The following is a 20,729-nucleotide window of genomic DNA, read 5'->3' as shown; positions in this document are numbered from 1 at the left end:
ATATCAAAAACAATCTCTGATAATGAATAAATAAGTTTCATTAATAATTCTTTTAAAATAACACTGATCACTCAGTAGACTGTGGAATATCCATAACTAAATGGTTAGCTCATACTAAAGCTGATTTAAAAGGAATCTGTTGACAGGCTTTAGCCTGGAAGTTACTGTCAGCAATGCTATTGTATGAATGCTTGAATCAAAGTCCTCTCTCCCCTATTTTAACAAAGCCATTTAAATCAGCCAAAAAAAGAATTTGAAATGAGCATGTTAAGTATTTGTAGAGTACGAGCGCTCCACAGCAATTTGAAGGTTTATATCAGTGTGTTATCATTTGAATAGTATTGCATAGAGCAGATAACAAAACTGAGAAAAAGGTATTTTGGACTCATTAATGGTGATCTTTTTGATGAAAATGCTCTCTAAAAAGAGGTAGACTCTGAAGAATCTCTCATGCTTATGATTTTTGCAAGATTTTTTCTAATTGCATCCCAACCTAGATGGTGTGAATATTTCTGTACGTTCAATGCTGGAACTTGCACTTTTGTTCCTACTGTCTCAGTAAGAATTTCTTCAACCCTGTAATAAAAATATAATTTAGACAAATGAAACTTGCATTTGAAATTCAAAAATGAATAGGTAAAATCCTGAATTGTAATTTTTGGATTACCCAATGTACCACTTGTCATCATCAAAGCCCAGTGATCTTCCTGGAACTCCAGAGCGAATCTTCAGAAATACTGGCACTCGTCGCTCTAGAAGCAATATGGTGGCTGCAATCTGAAAAAGGTGAATTAACAATTTAAATTCTAATTCAAGGTATGTCTTATGTTATTACTATTTTAGGTTCCAATACAGTTTTTTTTAATAAGCCAAGAAAGCAATTGGAGAAGGTGGATACAAATCTTAATCCTGCATCCCACTTCCTCACTCATAAGCATGACACTCAGGCGTTAAATTGAGCCGTGTAGCACCCGTTGTTTCGGCGCTACACGGCCTCTCCGACATCCAAGATGGTGTCTTGGATGCGCACGCACTTTTCCAGCGTGACGTGCACCGGACGCCACTTGGTATAGGAGTTAGAGCAGGCGCAGATAATGAACGCTGGAATCATGTAAAGTAGGGAGGAAATGGCTTCAGTGTGCAACACTGATTTAAAGTGATAGACAACATTTTGGGACTTAACGCTCAACTCAACGCAAAGTCTTAACCCCGACCATCTGAATATGTCTTAGGGTGCCTGGAGGACCCCCACCAGCGCTATTTAAAGGGACATGCAGGATTTAAAGGATAGTTGCTGGATTATTGCTTCCGGCTGCGGAGACATTTGTAACTGTTTTTGGAAGTCTCCTACACTTGAATACTACGATGGGGGACATAGCCTAACAATTAGAGCCAGGGGTGAAGTTAGGAAATGCTTCTACACGCAAAGGGTGGGAGACGTTTGGAATGCTCGTCTGCAGATGGCAGTTGATGCTAGCTCACTCGTGAAAGTTAAATCTGATATTGATAGATTTCTGTGAACCAAGGGTATTAAGGGATATGGGGCTAAGGCGGGTACATGGAGTTAGGTCACAGAACCACCATGATCTCATTGAATGGTGGAACAGGCTCGAGGGGCTAAATGCCACTGCCAATTGCTGCCTCTTGATATGCGCCACCTTCACTTGCAAGAAAGCGGGACGTGTGTCAGGGTGATGTGCCTGTCATGGTGGAATAGCTGCCAGTGTGCGTGGCCTGTGAGTTGTGGGTGGCGGCTTGAAACAGTGGTAATGAGTAAGGGTGAGAGGAAGCATCTGATTGGCAGAGTTGAGTACTGATGGAAAGAGTTTGTTGGTATGTGGGTGTTGGGGGGTGTAGTGCATGGTGCAGTTGGTAGGAGATGCCACTTGCCAGTTGACCTCACTCACCTTGACCACTCATGTCAAAGCATTGAACTTGTTCCAGCACTGCGTCCATGTTCATGATGCTGTACGCCTGGCATTGACTTCGTCCCCCGCTGCCTCCCACTCCCTTTTGAATATATGTCTGGAGGACCTCTTGCCCCTCCACCACCCCCCTTGCGGATATAGGATGTCCCTCCTTCTGTCCACCTCTTGCACCAAGGTCTTTAGTGCATCAGCAGAGAACCTTGGTGCACGCACTCTCGCAGGCCTGGTACCAACTCAGATCGGCAGATTGGTGAGGTCTGGCGGGCAGATTGGAGGATGTGGGATTTAGTAGTGCGCAACCTTTATTCAATGATTTAACATAACTCATCAGTGTGTAAACAAAGGGATGGGACCTGCATCTGTGTTTTACCTGTGCGATGTCTGATCTCCATTCAGACTCCATACAGACAGTAGACTGTTATTTTCAGCAAATAACAGGTACCAGCTACCTTTAAGAGATTTCTAAGAAACATCCTCCCTTTAAGAGATTGAGCTCCCTCTGGTGGTGGAAAGTGCAAACTGCATTGATTCCACGTGCAAGGCCTGGAAAGGAAAGCTGATTGCAGGTAAGTCCTTTGGTGGGTCGAAACTTGCGTTCTGCCTGCGCAGGGGTCATTGGGCGTGGGGTAATAGCACATCACGCTACCTGTGCCCAAAAACGGCCCCTATCGAATTTTTCCCCCTCAATACCTTAATATCATTCAAAAGATAATACATACGTGCAGAGAAACACACAGCATACAACCATCTATTATTATTACATACGCATTTGGTCAAAGCTTTGTAATTGTGTATTCTTAGAATGTGTTTAAAAACAGCAGTAGTATACTTCCTGCGAATACCTACAATGGTTAAAGCAGGATTTTAGGGCGCTAAATTGGGCCGTGTAGCGCCCGTTGTTTCGGCGCGACACAGCATCTTCGACATCCAAGATGGCGTCTTGGATGCGCACGCACGTTCCCCGCGTGACGTGCGCCAGACGCCATTTTGGTATAGGATTTAACGCAGATGCAGATAACGATCACTGGAAGCATGTAAAGTAGGGAGAAAATGGCTTCAAGCGGTGTACAATGCTGATTTAAAGTGATAGATTCCATTTTGGGACTTAACGCTCAACTCAATGCACAGTCTTAACCCCGCCCATCTGAACGTGTCTAAGAGTGCCTGCAGGACCTCCCACCGCTCTATTTAAGGGGACCATGCAGGATTTACAGGTTTATGGCTGGATTATTGCTTCTGGCAACCGAGACATTTGTAACTGTTTTTGCAGGTCTGCTACACCTGCATAGTAGGACGCAGGGGCATAGCCTAACATTTGAAGCCAGGACGTGCAGGAATGAAGTTAGGAAATGCTTCTACGTGCAAAGGGTGGGAGAAGTTTGGAACGCTCTTCTACAAACGGCAGTTGATGCTGGCTCAATTGAGAATTCTAAATCTGAGATTGATAGATTTCTGTGAACCAAGGATATTAAGGGATATGGGGCTAAGGCGGGTATATGGAGTTAGGTCACAGGTCCACCCTGATCTGATCGAATGGTGGAACAGGCTCGAGGGGCAAAATGCCACTGCCACTTGCTGCCTCCTGATATGTGCCAGCTTCTCCTGCAAGAAAGTGGGACATGTGTCTGGGTGATCTGCCTGTCATGGTTGAATAGCTGCCAGTGTGTCTGGCCTGTGAGTTGTTGTTGGGCTGCTTGAAACTGTGGTAATTTGTAAGGGTGAGAGGGTTGAGTACTGATGGAAAGAATTTGTTGGTATGTGGGTGATGGGGGGTGTAGTGCATGGAGCAATGGATGCGGCTAGTGGTGTAGTTGATAGGAGACGCCACTTGACAGTTGACCTCACTCATCTTGACCATTCATGTCAAAGCATTGAACTTCTTCCTGTTCTGCATCCATGTTCATGATGCTGTGCACCTGGCATTGACTTCATCCCCTACTGCCTCCCACTATCTTTTGGGTGTATGTCTGGAGGGCTTCTTGCTTCCCCCCCCCCCCCCACCGCAGATATAGGATAACCCTCCTTCTGTCCACCTCTTGCACCAAGGCCTCTGGTGCATCAGCAGAGAACCTTGGTGCACAGAGTCTCATATCGGCAGATTGGTGAGGTCTGGCATGCAGATTGGAGGATGTGGAAATTAGTGGTGCGCAACCTTTATTCAATGTTTTAACATAACTCATCAGTATGTAAAAATAGGGATGGGATCTGCATCTGTGCTTTACGTGTGCGATGTCTGATCTCCGTTCAGACTCCGTGCAGACAGCAGGCTGTTATATTCAGCAAATAACAGGTACCAGCTACCTTTAAGAGATTTATAACAGACATCCTGCCTTTAAGAGATTGGAGCTTCTCCCTGCTGGTGGAAAGTGTGAATTGCATGGAATCCTCGTTCAACGCTGATTTCCCACGCAGATTGCAGGTAAGTGCTCAGGCCTGACAAAAATCTCGTCCTGCCTGCGCAGGGACCTTTGGGCGCGGGGTAATAGTGGATTGTGCTACTCCCCCCCCAAAAACAGGCCCTATCCAATTTTTCCCCTTAGTCTTTTTTCCTTTACAAGCACAATTAAGGTCTATGACTAAAAGTGGTGCAGGGGAGGAAGGTTGGTAGTTTTACTGGCCTGAACTTTTCACCCTCTCTCTGCTGAATTTTTAAGTGGAACTAAGATGGGCGGGAAATAGGTTGGGGATGCACTCCATACATTGTAATGATGTTTAAATGATGGAAAATACAAATCATTAGGTCAGGCCTTTGAACCATAATTATTTTTCCTCTCCAAAGCCCAGGGATGCTGAATCCAATTGCAGAACCCCTGCTCCCACTTCAGCTGCAATCAAGGATTGAATTCAGGACTTTCCCCTGAATCGTGTGGCCTAGTACTGTAACACGCAGTACAGTTATTAATGAAGGCAGTGAAGGAGAACTGATCAAAATATGTGTTACAGTATCAGTCTGTTACTTCTGCACTATATATTGCGAATGGTTTACTTAAAGCATGATCATTAACTATTAAAGCACTAGTCACAGACATTTGAGGTCCTAATTCTGCAAAACTTTCTATTTATTCAACACGGTAAATGATTAAATTCATACTTACACCAGAGTGGACACTTGCAGGCATGCTTATTTTCTGCACAGCAAGGTAGATTTTTTAATGCAGCAAGTTACCTCACCTGCTGCAAGTGTATATTCCAAAGTCACAGGCAGTGTACCCATAATTTTCCAATACACACTCATTGCAGGTGAGGAACCTCGTCATGGGTGAAAACTAGAAAAATCTATCCTAAGTTTTGACAGGAAGTCGTTCATTAACTTTGATTAAAATTTAACAAATTTGATTGATTACAATGTAGGCTTTCTCCGATAAGTCAAATATCATGGTACTTATGTGTTTAACTTACAGAATTGACAAATTAGTCTCTGTAGACAACGGATTCCACTACTGTAGTATACATCTCTCACTGTAATATTAGAAACAGGCTAAAACCACTTGTTCCAGTCAAGGAAGAGGTGTCGGTGTTCCCAATGAATTAGATCATTTCCTACATGGCTATTATCTGCTATCTAACTTTTTGATTTACATAGTTCATAAATTGGTTTAAAAAACATAGCTTACTTGCACTTTCCACAGTTCCTCTCTTTCGTATGCAATTCTCCAATATGTGTCATCCATCATTGCAATCAACAAATTTAACAGCAGAAGGTACACAAAGATCATGTATAGGACATAGCCAATATATATGATGCTGGGAGTTGGCTTATCATATGGAACAGGAAGATCAATCAAGCCCATCATTAGCTCAACAGTGGTGTACATGGTCATTGAAAAGTCCCTGAAATATGGATAATTTCTCAAATCCAGAGTCTGAAACATAACATAAAATGCTGCAGGATAAAGGGAAAAACAAAGCCATGTGAGATTGTTTTTCAATTGAAATGCCAACTGTAATTACTGCAGTGTACTAAATTTTAGAATTTTTTATAGTGTGGAGGAAAAGGGGGAAAATATTATAATTGGGCAAAATTGTGATCTATCCAAGATCTATAATAATGGAAATGCCTTAATTAACTATACAATTTTAAAAATTCCATATTCTAGTCTGCTGGGATTAGAAACTACTCACAATCTTTTACATTACAGAGACTGTAACCACACACCCACTGTTTTTAATTCGGCATACTAGTTTCTAATTGTAAAGGAATTCCCTTATTTAGCATTGTCTTAGCGCACTTATTCCATATCCTTTGGACCCCCATGGAATCTTGTAACTAAAATTTTGAATAAAATCAAACTGTAGAAGATTGATGCGGGGGTAAGTACACATCACTCTTTTTAGTTACATCAGACAAATGTTCTGTTTTAAACTTTTCTCTTGCATTTACTTTAATCAGCCACAAACTAAAAATTGTTTTTTAGTTATCAACATGAAGCACATACCAGAGGTAAATCCAGTGATGCAGATAAGCACCAGACAGCACCATTGCATAAAATCACCAAATATTATCTGTAAGGAAATAACAATTCACAAACAAGATACTCAAGAACAGTCACATAATTTTACAAATTATTTAGCTGTAATTGGTGACTAAATAAACTAAGATTTCTAAATACAAATTTTTAAAAATGTGTAAATTGGATCTAATGTAATTTTTCCATAGAACCATCTCCAAAACTTGTCATGTTGTTGCCTCTCAAATCCGTACTCTTCTTTCCCGCAACTCCATGGCCTAGAAATTTGATCGCACCTGTAATCGGGCACACAGGGATCAAGGCACGTGCTGCACACACCTGTTCACATGATCCCAGGCAGCATATTAAATTCGTGCTGGGATTCAGCTGGCGCTGCCCAGCTATTCATTAGCTGATCACCAGTTTGGGTGAGCTCATTCTCTAAACACCTCACAAGACTTACTAACACAATCCCTTCTTTCTGCAGGAGAAGGTCACATATAACTTGAGGCTGCCACCGGGGGAGGCCGAGCCCGCCTGCGCACCCTCTCCCCAATGGAAAAAAACAAGCTGGCTATCACGCTGGGGAGTCATGGCCGTGGCGAGTGGCAACGCTGGAGGAGATGTCGAGCAGGGTTTCTTCACACCTTTTTTTCCCCCTTCTTACATCTGTCTCACCTTACACACTCTGCAGGACAAACTGTAGATGCTTTCACCATCTACTTAACGCTCTCTTCTCTTCTTTCACACGAAAAGCTAAACCTTATTCCTCCCTTTCATTTCAGATGCTGAAAATGTGGCAATGCCTCTGCCACTTCAGGAGCAAATACCAGGTCAGAGACTGGCACCACATGTACTTTAGAGGCTAGGCTAAAGGATAGATCTTCAAGTAGTGAATCACGGGCACAAGTGTGCAGGAGCTAGGGCAGGGGTATAGCATGATACAGGTGCCAGCCGGTGGGTGAGATCACGTAGTTCTGCTGCACAGGACTCAGATGCTGACTTCAAGGGCCCAGGCTACCGAAGAAGGCTGATGGGCATACACCAGGAAATGCAAGGTGCACAGGGCAGCCTGCCAGAGAGCTTGCACACAACGGCTTGGAGCATAGAGCAGCCCAGTTCCAACTGGTGTCAAGGCTTTGTGCTGAGCATGGAGACCATTCTGTACAACATGAACCGAGCAGTCAGCTCTATGAATACGACAGTGGTGCCCACCATGATGGAGCCTTTGCTGACAGCTAAACATTGGGAACACTAAAGCTATCGTCTTTGGCCCCCGCCACAAACTCTGTTCCCACGCCACCAATCCCATCCCCCTCCTGACTCAGGTTGAGCTTCTGACCCATTTCCTTTCCATGACAATGTCTGCCTACTTCAGCCTCCAAAACATTGCCAATCTTTGGCCATACCTCAGCCCACCTGCTGCCGAAACCGTCATCCACACCTCAGTCACCTCCAATTGAACTATTCCAATGTTCTCCTGGCTGGCCTCCCATCCTCCACTCTCCATAAACTTCAGCTCATCTAAAACTCTATCCTAACCTGCACCAAGTCCTATTCACTCATCACCCCTGTGCTTGCTGACCTACATTGGGACATTTCTCTATGTTAAAGACACTATATAAATGCAGGTTGTTGTTGTTATTTAAAACTTATTAAAATGACGCTTACTGCTTGGCCTTCCCAATCTGTCAGTGGTAAATTAGAAAATGACTGAAATAATGCCAAATTTCACTGGGTTTATAGCAGCATTTTTGAGTTTGATAATAATGGCTTTGTTGGAGGGAGAAGATTTAATTGAAAATGAGAAGGGAGTGAAGTTTTGGAAGCCTCACTACTCACTAGTGAAAATACTGGTAGGCAGGAAGAAATCAACTGTTTTCAATATGTTCTCAATTTTTTCCATCTTTGCTAAATCATTTCAACTGGTTTTCCTACCTTTTGGATCATAATGGAAAACTGCCCAAGCATTTTAAAACCTCTGGCAAAATAGATAGTGTTGCACCACCCAATGATCAGAGCCAAAGAAATTGGAACTGCTTCTTCAACATTACCAAGGATTCTCATGATAACTGCCACAGCAATCAAAAGGGAGTAACAGACCCTGGAACAATGGGAAAATGCGTCATGATCTATAAAATGTCAAACATGTGTAAAAGTGAGTAGTTTAACTATTTTATATAGATGTATATTTTACACAGTCTATTAATAGTCTTGCAACGTACACTTCCAGTAAATATAACAGTTAAGCCCTAATTTTCTACGTCTAGCAAAATGAGAGTTGTGCTTGTCCGTGGTGATCCACACCGGCAGCATGGAGTGCTGGCCTCACTGAATTTTGCAAGGCAAGCTCCTTCCCGTCACTTGAATAGTCAAGTCTGGAAACTGATTGGCTGCAAGTTGGAAAATTGGGCAAACCCTTAAAGGGAGGTGCCTGCAGTTGTTCTGCTGAAGTCAGCATTTCCCTACATTACATCAAAGGCTACATTTCAGAAATACTTGATTGGCCGTGAAGCGCTTTGGGATGTCCTAAAGTCGTGAATGGTGCTACGTAAAATGCAAGCTCTGTCTTCTTTCTTTTTACTATTGTGATTCTGGGGAATTACACAGCCACTACATACATAATATAACATGTTTTCCTATGAATACAATGTATTACAAATATATTGGGGTAGTAAACTGGCGGTAGCAGATCAGCTGCCCGATATACACCCCATCCGATTTTCTTTTCCATTGACTTAGGATGTGGCAGTCAATCCACTACTGCCGGTGTTCTGCCTGGTGGTGAAAGTTAAAATCCACCTCATTTCGTTTTAAAATATTGTAGTCTAATGACTAGAGGAAAGTAACCCTATTTTATCAGTTGGCCAACATTAGCTATTTATTTTAACATCTTAAAAAGAACAGTGAAATGTATCTCCCTTTCTTACTACTATTAGCAAAAGGACAGCGGTCAGATTTTCCACTTAAGTTACGTCGGTTCTTTGGTGTACTTTGAGTGGAGTGCATTGGGAAATTCTTCAGGAGCTGCTTTTCCAGCTCCCTGCTCACTGCTTCTACTTATGCATTTTCTGCTGTAAGTGATGTTGGCTCTATACATTCACCCAAATATGGGCAGCGTATGATAATGGGTCATAAATGATAAGAATATGTCATACAATGTACTTCCCGGCATTTGCAAAAGGTGAACACTGGGTGGCAGGAATGCCTCTGTGTCCCTGGCATCAACATCATTATGGACGGCAGAAGGAAGCTATTTTCCAAAGGAAGTTGATTGCAGAATGATCAATTCAACTCTCCAGTCCCGCAACTTGAAATTTAAAAAAAAATGCTGTCCCCCTGTTTGATTGCCTCTGTGGATACTGGCCGCACTATGCTATAGAGGGCCCCCAATGCCTGCTGCAACCATCCTCCAAGCACAGGTAAGCCCACCAAATTGACTCCAAAAACTCAGCTGTGGTCAGGGCCAAATCCTTGTGGGCAGTTCGAAGTTCTGCATTATGGCTAAGCAGAAGATATAGGCCAGAATGTGCATACAGTAGGTTTCCATACTTTATATACGTACAACTTTGTTAACAATAACAAACAGGGAAAACTGTATCCCAGCATCATCTATTAATTGATCAGTCCAAATTACAAGTGCAGCATGGAATGAGACATCATTATCTAATCTGATCAGTTTTTACTTGTGATTTCTAATCTGCAATATCGGTCACTATCACCGTCTCTAATTAAATTCCAATACACTGCCTAGATCCATTTAGAATAAAAAGGGCAAGAAAGGGAGATTATACTTACAAGAGCAATGGAAAAGGCCCTCCGATTGATGTATTCCCTAAATAATTTTTTGGACCAATCCTGTACAGATAAGGGATCTGGGAACAAAAGAAATATTGAGGAACATTCAAATATAAAAAAGGAAACAGGAATGAGAATAACCCATTGAGTCCATCAAATATTTTCCATAGGCAACCAAAAGAGGGGAAAAAGTTATTTTTTAAGATTAGTTTGCTTCATGGGTTCTTCAGCTTTTAATCATGTTGCGTTCAATCCATTTTGCCAATTCTCCTGGTGTAAAAAACCTAGATCATGCCCCATCCTCCATTTTCTTTCCTAAACTCTGAATAGATTTAGCCTTTTATAGCCCTATCAAAATTCAAATATCAAAAATTTAGAATCATTTTCATTTTTCTTGGAATCTTTTCACAGATATATTATTCACAGTAGCAGACAGTACTCCATGGGGTAGATCATTCCAACTGTGTCTTCTATGATGACTACAGATGAATGGGTTTCATCATAACAGCACTCAGCTGGAATCTTGACAGCATGTACAGTTGTCATCAGCCACTGCTGTAGAGGGTAGGCTCGATCTCCAAGGAGCCTTCAAAGGACCTGGTTTTGTGAATCAAAGAATGCCAGGATGGTGGACTGCCTTAAAATGAAAGCATCATGGCAGCCCCCAGGAAAACAAACATTCATTTACATGAGATTGTGCTGCTAGTCAGAAATGAGCTGAACATTGAAAGAATGGAATGCTTTGCTATTGATGTACATGATCAAACAGATTAAGGGAGCATGTTGTTATCGATGATTCTTTGAACCATGGGGAATCCTGCCACTCTATAAAATCATAGTGCCCTGTCATGCCATCGCCACTTGTCCTTGGGGAAGTGGATGAAATGGCTTGTTCTAGTGACAATGCATATGTGGCTTGCTTAATGCACCTGGCTAATGTTACAAATGTCCACAGTGCAGCCTGGAAAGATCCTGTAGTATAATTGTTGAGGGCAGTTGTGACTTTTACAGCCATTGGTAGTGTGGCACCTGTGGTGGAGACAGACTGTAAGTCATGTTGCAGCAGAACTCATTATTCGCTTTCTTTGTGATGAACAGTCTCTGCAAGTTCTGCTTTTGTGACAACCAGAAATAAGAGACCCTCAGTTTATATATTCTGGTGTGGGGGCATCAGTGGGAGGGTGCAACGCACCACCAGCATCTCTGCAGCTGGCTGTGCTATATCTGGCCTTGGCATGTTTGGTACTGGTAATGGATTCCCAGAATCAGAAACTGTGCCAATATTCACATTAACATCCCTTAACAAGCTTTGTCATAGCAATATCTTTGAGACTGGGAATTTCTCATGAAAGGATTGACAGCTGTGAACCCACATCCTACCATTCCATTGCACAGTGCATTGGAACTGCAAGATACTTTCCCACAAATTATATATAAATCCTACCTTGTAGATAAAATCCCATTTTAAATTTTATTCTCACAGCCTCTTAAAGGAACAGCATTTTGGATGACAATACTACAGCTCAGCTTATGGAACAGGGCAATCTTCAGCTCCATTAGCTCTTCAGTAGATTGTATCATTTTCAGTCTTGGATAGCAATCTTGGCATCCTACACTCAATTATTGAATATTGTCTGGAATATGCCACTGCTCTGCCTTCTCTAGATTTCTCCTCCCAAACAGCTGGCAAGGATGAGTAACCAAAGAGTTTCTTTCACCAGTTGCTACTCTCTCCATAAGCACATGGCAAAGACTGCAAGTGCATCGTTCAGCCTTGAGGTTTTGCAGCACAAAGTTCTTTTATTTACCTCACTGATGAGTATTACCAGTGCTCCGATGATGGTTATTAGTTCACCCACAAGTCTCAGGTAGTCTTCCTTTGTTTGATAGGATTCCTAAAATATTTAAATAATAAAAAATAAATAAATGACTGTTAATACAAACAAAATGCATTTATCGCTTACAAAGATAAAGAATAGCTATTGACCGTTTACTGTTCTGGATACTGCACATATTGGTAAAATTGGAAACTTGGGGTCACACAAACACTTTCACTTCAAGAACAATGCAGCACCGAACAAGCATGTCCATTAGAAATACTAATTCTACCCTGCTGTGTACTGGTCTGGAAATATATTTAATTATTTCATTTTAAAATCAAAATCATCTCAAACCTGCTTTTTTCATGATTTTTGTGACAACTTTAAATTCAAAATTAAATTCAATGCCACCTGTTCATGTCCAACTAATTTAAATTACAGAGAAATTCAAACATGTTATAACTGGATAATTATCAGAATTTTTAAAATAACACTAATATTTTTCCACTTTAACAAGAATTGCTCCCGATCTGATAGGCTTGTAAAAATTTATTCAATGTCTGATATAAGCAGGGAACTATTCAGATACCTTGATCTGGATTTTACTTAACCTACCCGAGGAGGATCAGAGCGAGATTTTCGCCTGCCACTCCAATCCTGATCCATTTTCCTAGCCTGGGGTTCATGGTTATGCAGGAGAGTGAGTTCCCAGTGAGATTCCCACCACCAAGAGGGAACCCCCTATTGCCGGGGGAAGAAAATGCAAGTGGAGCTGCAGTGGGATCTCTGATGTGGCACCTGAAGAAGAGGGGACCATTTAAAGGAGGCAAAAGCACCCTGAAGATCAGGGTTCAATTTTTTGTTTAGGCATCAGACTGGGCCGAGACTTTCATCTGTTGTCAATGAGGCTGAGGAGAGGGATCCCTTACCGGGGGGCCCACTTCCTCCAAAAGGGGTGTTCAGTGCACTTTCTGTTCCTGCCCCAGTGATTACTGCAACCCCTCTCCTGGCAGCACCTGGAGATGGTGGGTCAGCAGTTGAAGGCGGGGAAATCAGCTGAGTTGTCAGGCCCCACCTCCTCATCGCAGGGGTGGCCGGTGACCTTATCTGCTTGGGTGGATGGAGGACAATGTAGTCGGGTTGGGGAGATGGCGATAGTCCTCCCTGTCCAATTATCTGCCATTAACCCACCTGATTTAGGGTAGAATAGTGGAGGAAAATCCAGCCTTAATTAAAACTGATCAACCAAGATGATTGTATTGAATTATTCAGGAGCCTTACAAAAAGTCCACAGGATTTTATAGTTACCTATAGATCCCATGGGAGAGAAGAATCCAACTAGATTTAATATTTGTCAGTTCGAATATGTCCTGAAAACCTATTAGATCTTTATAGAATTCTGTAAAGTGTTTCGATGAGGATTTGTTGTGGGATATTTTATCAATGGTAACACACTTCATACATTTTGAGAATGGGTTACTTATTGATCCCTGATTATCTCCTCTCCCCACATTTTTGCCCTCTTCAGGTCCTCCTGCACCAACACTAACTATTGTTATAAATGATGTGGAGATGCCGGTGATGGACTGGGGTGGACAAATGTAAGGAATCTTACAACACCAGGTTATAGTCCAACAAATTTATTTTAAAATCACAAGCTTTCGGAGATTATCTCCTTCGTCAGATGATTGAATGAAAATCATCTGACGAAGGAGATAATCTCCGAAAGCTTGTGATTTTAAAATAAATTTGTTGGACTATAACCTGGTGTTGTAAGATTCCTTACAATTGTTATAAATATTTTATTAGGGTCTGTAGTATTGCGCCATCTTAGCACTAAAGTGTTGTGTTTCCTAATGGTGGGGTTGTTAGATAGCCTAAAAAATTGGTTTTAAGGGCCTGTACAGGCTTGAAATGGTAAACATGCAAACATATATAACAGGAGTATGTCCATACTAGGAAATATTTGTACTTACTGCCAAAGTCTTCTGTGTTCTAATGGTAAGGTTGTCGGATAACCCAGGTGGAATTGGCTTCAAGGGCCGATAAAGGCTAGAGACTGTGAATATAATAATGTACATAATATAGGACAACATCCATATTAGGAAATACTTGTACCCAAACGAATTCCATTTTTGATGCAATAGTTCCTTCACTGGTTTAGCATCAACAAGTTTGCGAACCTATAAAAACAAGTTTAATTAATGTCTGTTCAATTTTTCATTAGTGTTTTCTTCTTTTATTTTTAGCCAACCTTCTCCCTTTCTGATGAGGTGACATCATATGTCATATTTTCCATCATTACCACTTTGGCAATGTTGGACATCAGGAATACCTGAATACAACAGGTGTCTAGCATTACAAAGTGGGGTGAAATGTAAGAAATATTATAAAAGCAAATCAGGACATCAACTGTGGGGTTATCGATGTGCAGATCCACACAGTTTTACTACTGGATCTGCATTAGAGGCAGAAACCACTACTTTTTGGCATGGCTGCCTGCCCCTTTAAGGTGTAGCAGCCATTTCTTGGCAAACTCCCAGGCCCAAGCACAGGTGGGAATGAGCCAGTCTAAAAAATGTAAATACTCCTGGCAATCTTCAGGCAAAAGTCTTGAAATCTCCTGCCATATATATCATATTATGCAGCTATCCATAAGATATTTAAAGTTATTTTGTTTTTGTTTAAAAATAGTTTAACAATAAGCATTGCAAAGGAAAGATGGTCCTTTGATATTCACTATTGAGTCAGGTTAACTGCCTCTCACCTCTCTCCATAGATGATTGTTCACTATCTTAAAAGTTCAGTTCAAAATTAAAACAAGAGCGATAAAATGTTACACTTCATTATTTGTAATAAAACTAGTCTATCTTTCTAGTTTACTGAATGGAAGTCAAAACAATTAAGAAATCAACCAAAGTTAAAGATCATGGATTTGTGGTCTTGCAGTTGTGATCCTCACTTCTCATTGCCGCTCATTGGCTGACCTGCTGAATATAGAGTTCGAGTGGGGAGCCATTACCAGTAAGACCACAATCTTTGCTAAAGTCCATACACACTAAAAATGTAAATGTGTATTTCCACAGTAAAGATCTCAAAGTCATGAAATATGTAAAAATATCTCATGGAAATGTATGGTATAATTGATAATTACAGCAAAGAACAGGCTGGTTCATTCCTGATGGTTACCTCACTATTCCTGCTTGTTGTTATGATGTCCAGAACTGATTTTTGATCACCCCATGTATCAATGTTGGTGAGATCATAGACACAGTAAGAAATTGTCCCCATTGTCCAGTATATTTTCTTCTGTTTTTGCACCAAATAGTTGAACATCTACAGAAGAAAAAGCAATTAATGTATTAAACTGGGTATTAAATTAAATTAGCTACATTACTTAAAGAAGAGGTTTGAGCTGATTCAAACTTAATTAGAATGCACTCGTTTCTCTGAAATTTGCTTTAAAAGGCCCTGATTTTCCCCTCTGCCGGAGTACAAATCTGAGTTTGCACTAAATTTAGTATTTCTAAATATTAGCATAGAAGCTAGGAGAAATCTAATTTCAGCAGAGTGAGAAGTGAGGCCAGGTAAAATCAAGGTGAGATTGGCCATTTCTTGTACCGCTTCGCCATACAATTTCTCCCATGAATACGGAAGCATAAGTGATATTAAAAATGTTTAAACATCTGTATACAAGACCTGTTTGAACCTTGCTTTGGAAAGAAAAATGTTCAGTGCAAGAGAAATCCAGTCCTCAATAGGACTGACCTGCTGCCTCAGAGGTGAAAGTGCTACCACTGAGATATCTGTCATTCAGGTGTTAGATTGGGCTCAGTTAGAGCACTTTCACCGTTGAGGAAGGAGGTAATTTGTTCAAGCCCCAATTCAATGACTTGAGTACATAATCTAGGCTGACATCTCAAAACTGCAATTTTTCAGATGAGACATTAAACTGAGGCCCTGTCTGCCCTCTCTGGTGGAGCCCTTGGCTTAATTCAAAGAAAAACAGGGGATTTTGTCCAGTGTCCTGGTCAATATTTACCCTGAATCAACATCACTAAAACAGATTATCTGGTGCTTTATCACATTGCTGTGCACAAATTGGCTGCATTACAACAGTGACTACATTTCAAAAGTATTTCATTGCTTGTGAAGCTCTTTGGACAAGCTGAGGCCTCTATATAAATGCAAATTCTGTCTCTTTAATTTTTTTCCTGTTTGATTTTCAGCAAATAGAGAATCTTGTAATTTACTGGCTAAAAACTCAATTGGAAATTTAACATATGCTTCATTTTATGTGCACTTTCTGTTTGTTTTGCTACAGTGACACAACCACTACCCAAGACAATCAAGAAAGTTCCAACTAACATTTAGCTGGTTCCAAGTGGCAGGAGCTGTACATATCTTTTAGCTCAGGAAAAGGCAACAAGCCGACGAGACAGCACCTGCGAATATTGTGGGAGGGAGCAGTGTAGGAATTTGTTGGGAAGACTGCATGTAGCTGGTACATGTAGGGGTGTTTGGAACATGGGAAATCAAGAGCAGGAAAGTCAGCACTGGAAAGAAATTATAAAAAGAACAGCATTAACAGCTGAAAGGTGAAAAGCAACATGTAATGGTAAAGAGAGTGCAGGAGAGAGTATAGAGACGAGCATCAACTGAGTGCAGGAGAGTGGGAACCAAGAGAGAGATCATGTAACAGGGAAATAACTGGGACAGGGACACAGCAGGGAAGGGAGCGAGACAATTCCCTGAATGCCAGAGATTCTGGGGCCGATTTTCAATTATAGCGCACCTCAGGCAGGCAATGGGCAGTGCAATCGAATCGCACATCCAATAGTACCAGCAAGAGGCCTGAACCATTTTCATGGTCGAGCCTCATTTGAATTTATTCGGTAAGCTGCAAGCACTCAACAAGGGCCGCAGGGCGTGAAATGCAGCAGCTCTTCCATGGAGCTGAGCCAGAAGTTAAATCTTAAGGAGAGCGGAAATGATCCCTGAATATCCACGATCCTCCTGGCCTTAGAAAAATCAGTGGGACTGAGGCTTTGGCCCAATTTTCGTAGTAGCGAAACACACTCTATCCATTGGCAAATGAAAATTGTGTTGGGGGCCTACAAATGATGAAGGACCCTGATTTAAATATTTAGATTAAGGCTCCTATCTGTTTTGGGCTGGAGTGCTGGCTGCCCATTTTGCGGCCTGCTTGAATATTGAGTTGGGCGGGGCTCGGGTGGGCAGTGGGTAGTAGGATTTTTTTTAAAATTGTCTGCTTACTGTCCTATTTTTCATTGTGAATGAGACAGTGAGCAAAAAGAAATCATTCCCACTGGGCTCTGAGTGTGGCAGAAAGACAGAAAAGGCCACAAAGGAAAGAAAGTATTTGTGGAAAGCACTGAATGCCCAGCAGCAAAGTATTGGTGGGTGGGTGGGTGGGTGGGTGGATGCAGGGAAGAGAGAGAGAGGAAGGCAGCTGGAATCACCCTTTGGCGACAGAAAACCACTGCAGAGGCAAAATGAGAAAAAAATAAGAAAGGAAAAAAGAGAACGTGAAAAGTAAAAGAAAAAAAAACTGATAGAGAAAAGCAAATTTAGCAAAAAGAGAGAAGAAAGTGAAGGAGAGAAACAAGAATGCAAAAGAAAAAGACACAATGAGGGAAAATGAAACAGAAGTCTGAGGAGGAATAGAGAGAGAGAAAAAACAGAAGTGGAGGAAAGTGAAGCAGAAATAGAGAAGAGAAGAAAGAACTGTAGTGTAAGAAGGAAAAAAAAAAGCAGAAATAGAGGATGAGAGAGAGATTATTTTTGCAAATTCACCAGTACCACTATCCTTACCCAGGCATGAAAGGATTATAATAGACTCAGGTGAAAAAGTTTGACAACTACTGACTCAGATGATTTTGTTGAGATTTATTGTCAAGAATGACATTTAGCTTAAGTGAGCTTTAAGTGAAGGCATGTGGGCAGGGCATTCATGTAAACAAGCTTCTGCTGCCCTACAATCGTAGATAGTTGCTCTTGTGTTTTGCTACAAATATTGTGCTGCTGCTGTAAAGTTGATAACCAAAACAACAGAATATTGCTCAAGGAATGCAAGTCAGATTAGCAGTGAAAGTTGCTGGAAAATATAAAAAATAAAATGATGCAGATGTCAATAAAGATTAAATATTATGGGTGTTATTTAACACTAACATACACAGATGCATCTTTTTCAATGCGTGGAAGATTTTGTCTGAAAAAATACAGAGGATTATATTTAAAGTAGTCTTTTAACCTGAAAGTACTGATATGCTGATTTGAGGTTATGTACTAGGGCGCATTTTCACATGCAATTTTCAACACTTACATTGCTGAGCAGATGTGTGTTCAATGTGAAATGGACAGCTGACAGATTTGTTTATAGTGAGAGGACCTTTAGATCTCCTTTTTCCCATATACAGCTTATTAGACACAGACTCAGTCTACTATTTTATTGCAGAGAAACAGTTTACTTACCACAAAGTCACCCTCAGCTACTGCGAGCTTCAATGGAGTGTAGCCATCGTTGTTCACAATGTTCTCAACAAATTGATGATGTTTCTCAGACACAAGTGATGTGATGAGATCATACATGGAATATGCCTGCTCTTTTTCTGGTTGTAGAACCAACACATGAAGCACTGTATTACCTGCACAAAAGGATTCTAATTTCTAAACACAATCATGAGCAGTTTGCCTTCCAAATCAAGATGAAACGTGTAAACATTCATACCAGTGTGGTTTCACCATAATAAACATTCCCTCCCCTTTAATGGTGAGTACCAGCCCTTTAAATCTTACCAAATTTTCTGGCTCCTACTGGTAATCAAGCTCCCTGCACTTATTTTTCATGCACAAAGATTCTATTAAAATGAGGAGGAGGAGTTAGCCTTGCAAAATTCAGTGAGGCCAATCCTCCTCACTGCCAGCATAGATTTTGCTGACATCATAAAACTGGGGCTATTGTTCTAAAGTGAAATATTTTTCTATCTAATCTAGAATTGTCTATTACCAAATAGCAAACATATGAGAACTATAACTCCCAACCAGCCCAGGAGCATTTTTGCTTCTTCACAGACTCGAATAACAGCGAACACTCATCATAACTATTACTACCAGCTTCTGTTTTCAGCTTTCATGTATTTGCAGATGGCAGGAAACAATTTGTACATATGTACTAGAAGATATCCAAGAAAATGCAAATTTGTTTAAAACATACATTTGAAATGAAGAAATGCCATTAACAACACACATTTATGTAGTGTCTTAAATGTAGAAAAATGTCCCAAGGCATTTCACAGAGCAGGAAAGCAACAGATGCCAAGCCTTTGTGTGAGAGATAGGAGATGCCAAGCAAAAGCTTAGTCAAAGAGATTAATTTCAAGAAGCCTTTTAAAGGAGATGAGGAAGGTAGAGAGGCAGAGGAGTTTAGGCACAAAATTCTAGAGAGTAGGGGTGAGATAGCTAAAGGCTTAGTTATCAATGATAGAAGAAGGGATGCAAGGAGACTAGACTTAAAGGATAAATGAGAAGACATAGAGCTGAGGAAAGTTTCAGAGCTAGGGTACAGCTAGGCTGTGGAGGAATGTGAAGATGAGAGATAAAGAGACGGCATAGTTCAGTGAGGACGCAGGTACTAGGCGAGCAGGACTTAGTATAAGACACGATGTGGGTGACCTATTTTGGATGATTTCGAGTTGATGAAGGGTGGAGGTCGGAAGTTGGCAGGCTGACAAGAGGGACATTGGAGAAGTTGAGTCCAGATGTGATGAAGGCGTGGGTAAAGACTTCACTGAGCTAGGGACAGAGGCAGGTAATGTTATGAAGCTGGAAGTAAGCCATCTTGGGGATGATTAGAATATGGAATTCAAAGCTCAGCTCTTGGTTGAGCAAGATACTAAACCTGCACACAGCCAAGTTCAGCCTAAGCCAGCAACCAGTGAAAGGATGGAGTTGGTCTCCAGGGTGTGGAGTTTGTGGCAGGCACCGAAAACAATGCCTTGATCTTTACTGATGATTAAGTTGAAGGAAATTTGGCACATCCAAGATAATGTTACACAGGCAGTCTACAGCTCAGAGACAGTGGTGGAAGGAGCCTGAATTAAAAAGGTTAAGTGTGGTAGTGACTTTGATAGCCACTGGCAAAGCATTGCCACCTGGCTCAGCAGACAGCAGGTCTTGTTGCAGGAAGCTGCAGAGATCAGCAGCAGCCCTGTTTGAAGAATCATGCACTGCTCCTCAAAGGTATCAGGAAAATTACTCTTGGCCTCTGGACCCTATGGGCTGGATAAGGCTTCCTACAAGCACACCGCCTCATCTGTTGTCTTCTAATAAGCCCTCCTGCTGCTCCTCCTGCTTGTTGAGCCTGTTGCTACTGCTGTTCTTGCTGTTGCTGCTCTTGTTCTTCCAACTCTGCCTCCATCCAAAACAATGAAGCTAGAATGGCCCCATCATAAGCTGTGAGTGCTTATTCAGGATAAGTGAGGCAAGAATAAGCAGAACAAGTAATCTCCAAGCTCAAATCCCTTGGAAATCCAAAAATCACAATAGCAAACAGAGTCCTATGATCTGAGTGGGGGATGTACCTCATCGTCACTGTTATCTCCTGGAACTTGTTTTTGATCTCCTTCAGGGGTCAGAGAGGAATCTCTAAGAATTCATTTTTCCTCTAAATTGGCCTAGGTTATCTTTTAATCTGTTTTTGTGCCTCTCCCAGG

At 41.4% G+C, this 20,729-nt stretch overlaps 1 protein-coding gene across 1 annotated transcript in view; it reads right to left on the bottom strand.

Annotated features, from left to right (window-relative positions):
- Positions 1 to 419: 419 nt before the first annotated feature.
- Positions 420 to 20,729, bottom strand: part of LOC137331130 (transient receptor potential cation channel subfamily V member 6-like) — a 37,523-nt gene continuing 17,213 nt past the window's right edge. The window contains exons 6-15 of the mRNA XM_067994734.1: positions 18,490 to 18,662; positions 15,184 to 15,330; positions 13,971 to 14,177; positions 11,983 to 12,069; positions 10,175 to 10,251; positions 8,315 to 8,480; positions 6,365 to 6,431; positions 5,543 to 5,811; positions 668 to 777; positions 420 to 576 (exon numbers count right to left, since the gene is read on the bottom strand). Of these exons, the coding sequence (XP_067850835.1) occupies positions 420 to 576; positions 668 to 777; positions 5,543 to 5,811; positions 6,365 to 6,431; positions 8,315 to 8,480; positions 10,175 to 10,251; positions 11,983 to 12,069; positions 13,971 to 14,177; positions 15,184 to 15,330; positions 18,490 to 18,662 (1,460 nt within the window). The remainder of the gene's footprint in view (positions 577 to 667; positions 778 to 5,542; positions 5,812 to 6,364; positions 6,432 to 8,314; positions 8,481 to 10,174; positions 10,252 to 11,982; positions 12,070 to 13,970; positions 14,178 to 15,183; positions 15,331 to 18,489; positions 18,663 to 20,729) is intronic.

The sequence above is a fragment of the Heptranchias perlo genome, chromosome 13 (genome assembly GCF_035084215.1).
Source record: "Heptranchias perlo isolate sHepPer1 chromosome 13, sHepPer1.hap1, whole genome shotgun sequence".
Classification (NCBI taxonomy): Eukaryota; Metazoa; Chordata; class Chondrichthyes; order Hexanchiformes; family Hexanchidae; genus Heptranchias; species Heptranchias perlo.
Note: the sequence above shows the minus strand (reverse complement) of the source record. Positions and strands in the feature narration are given on the sequence as shown.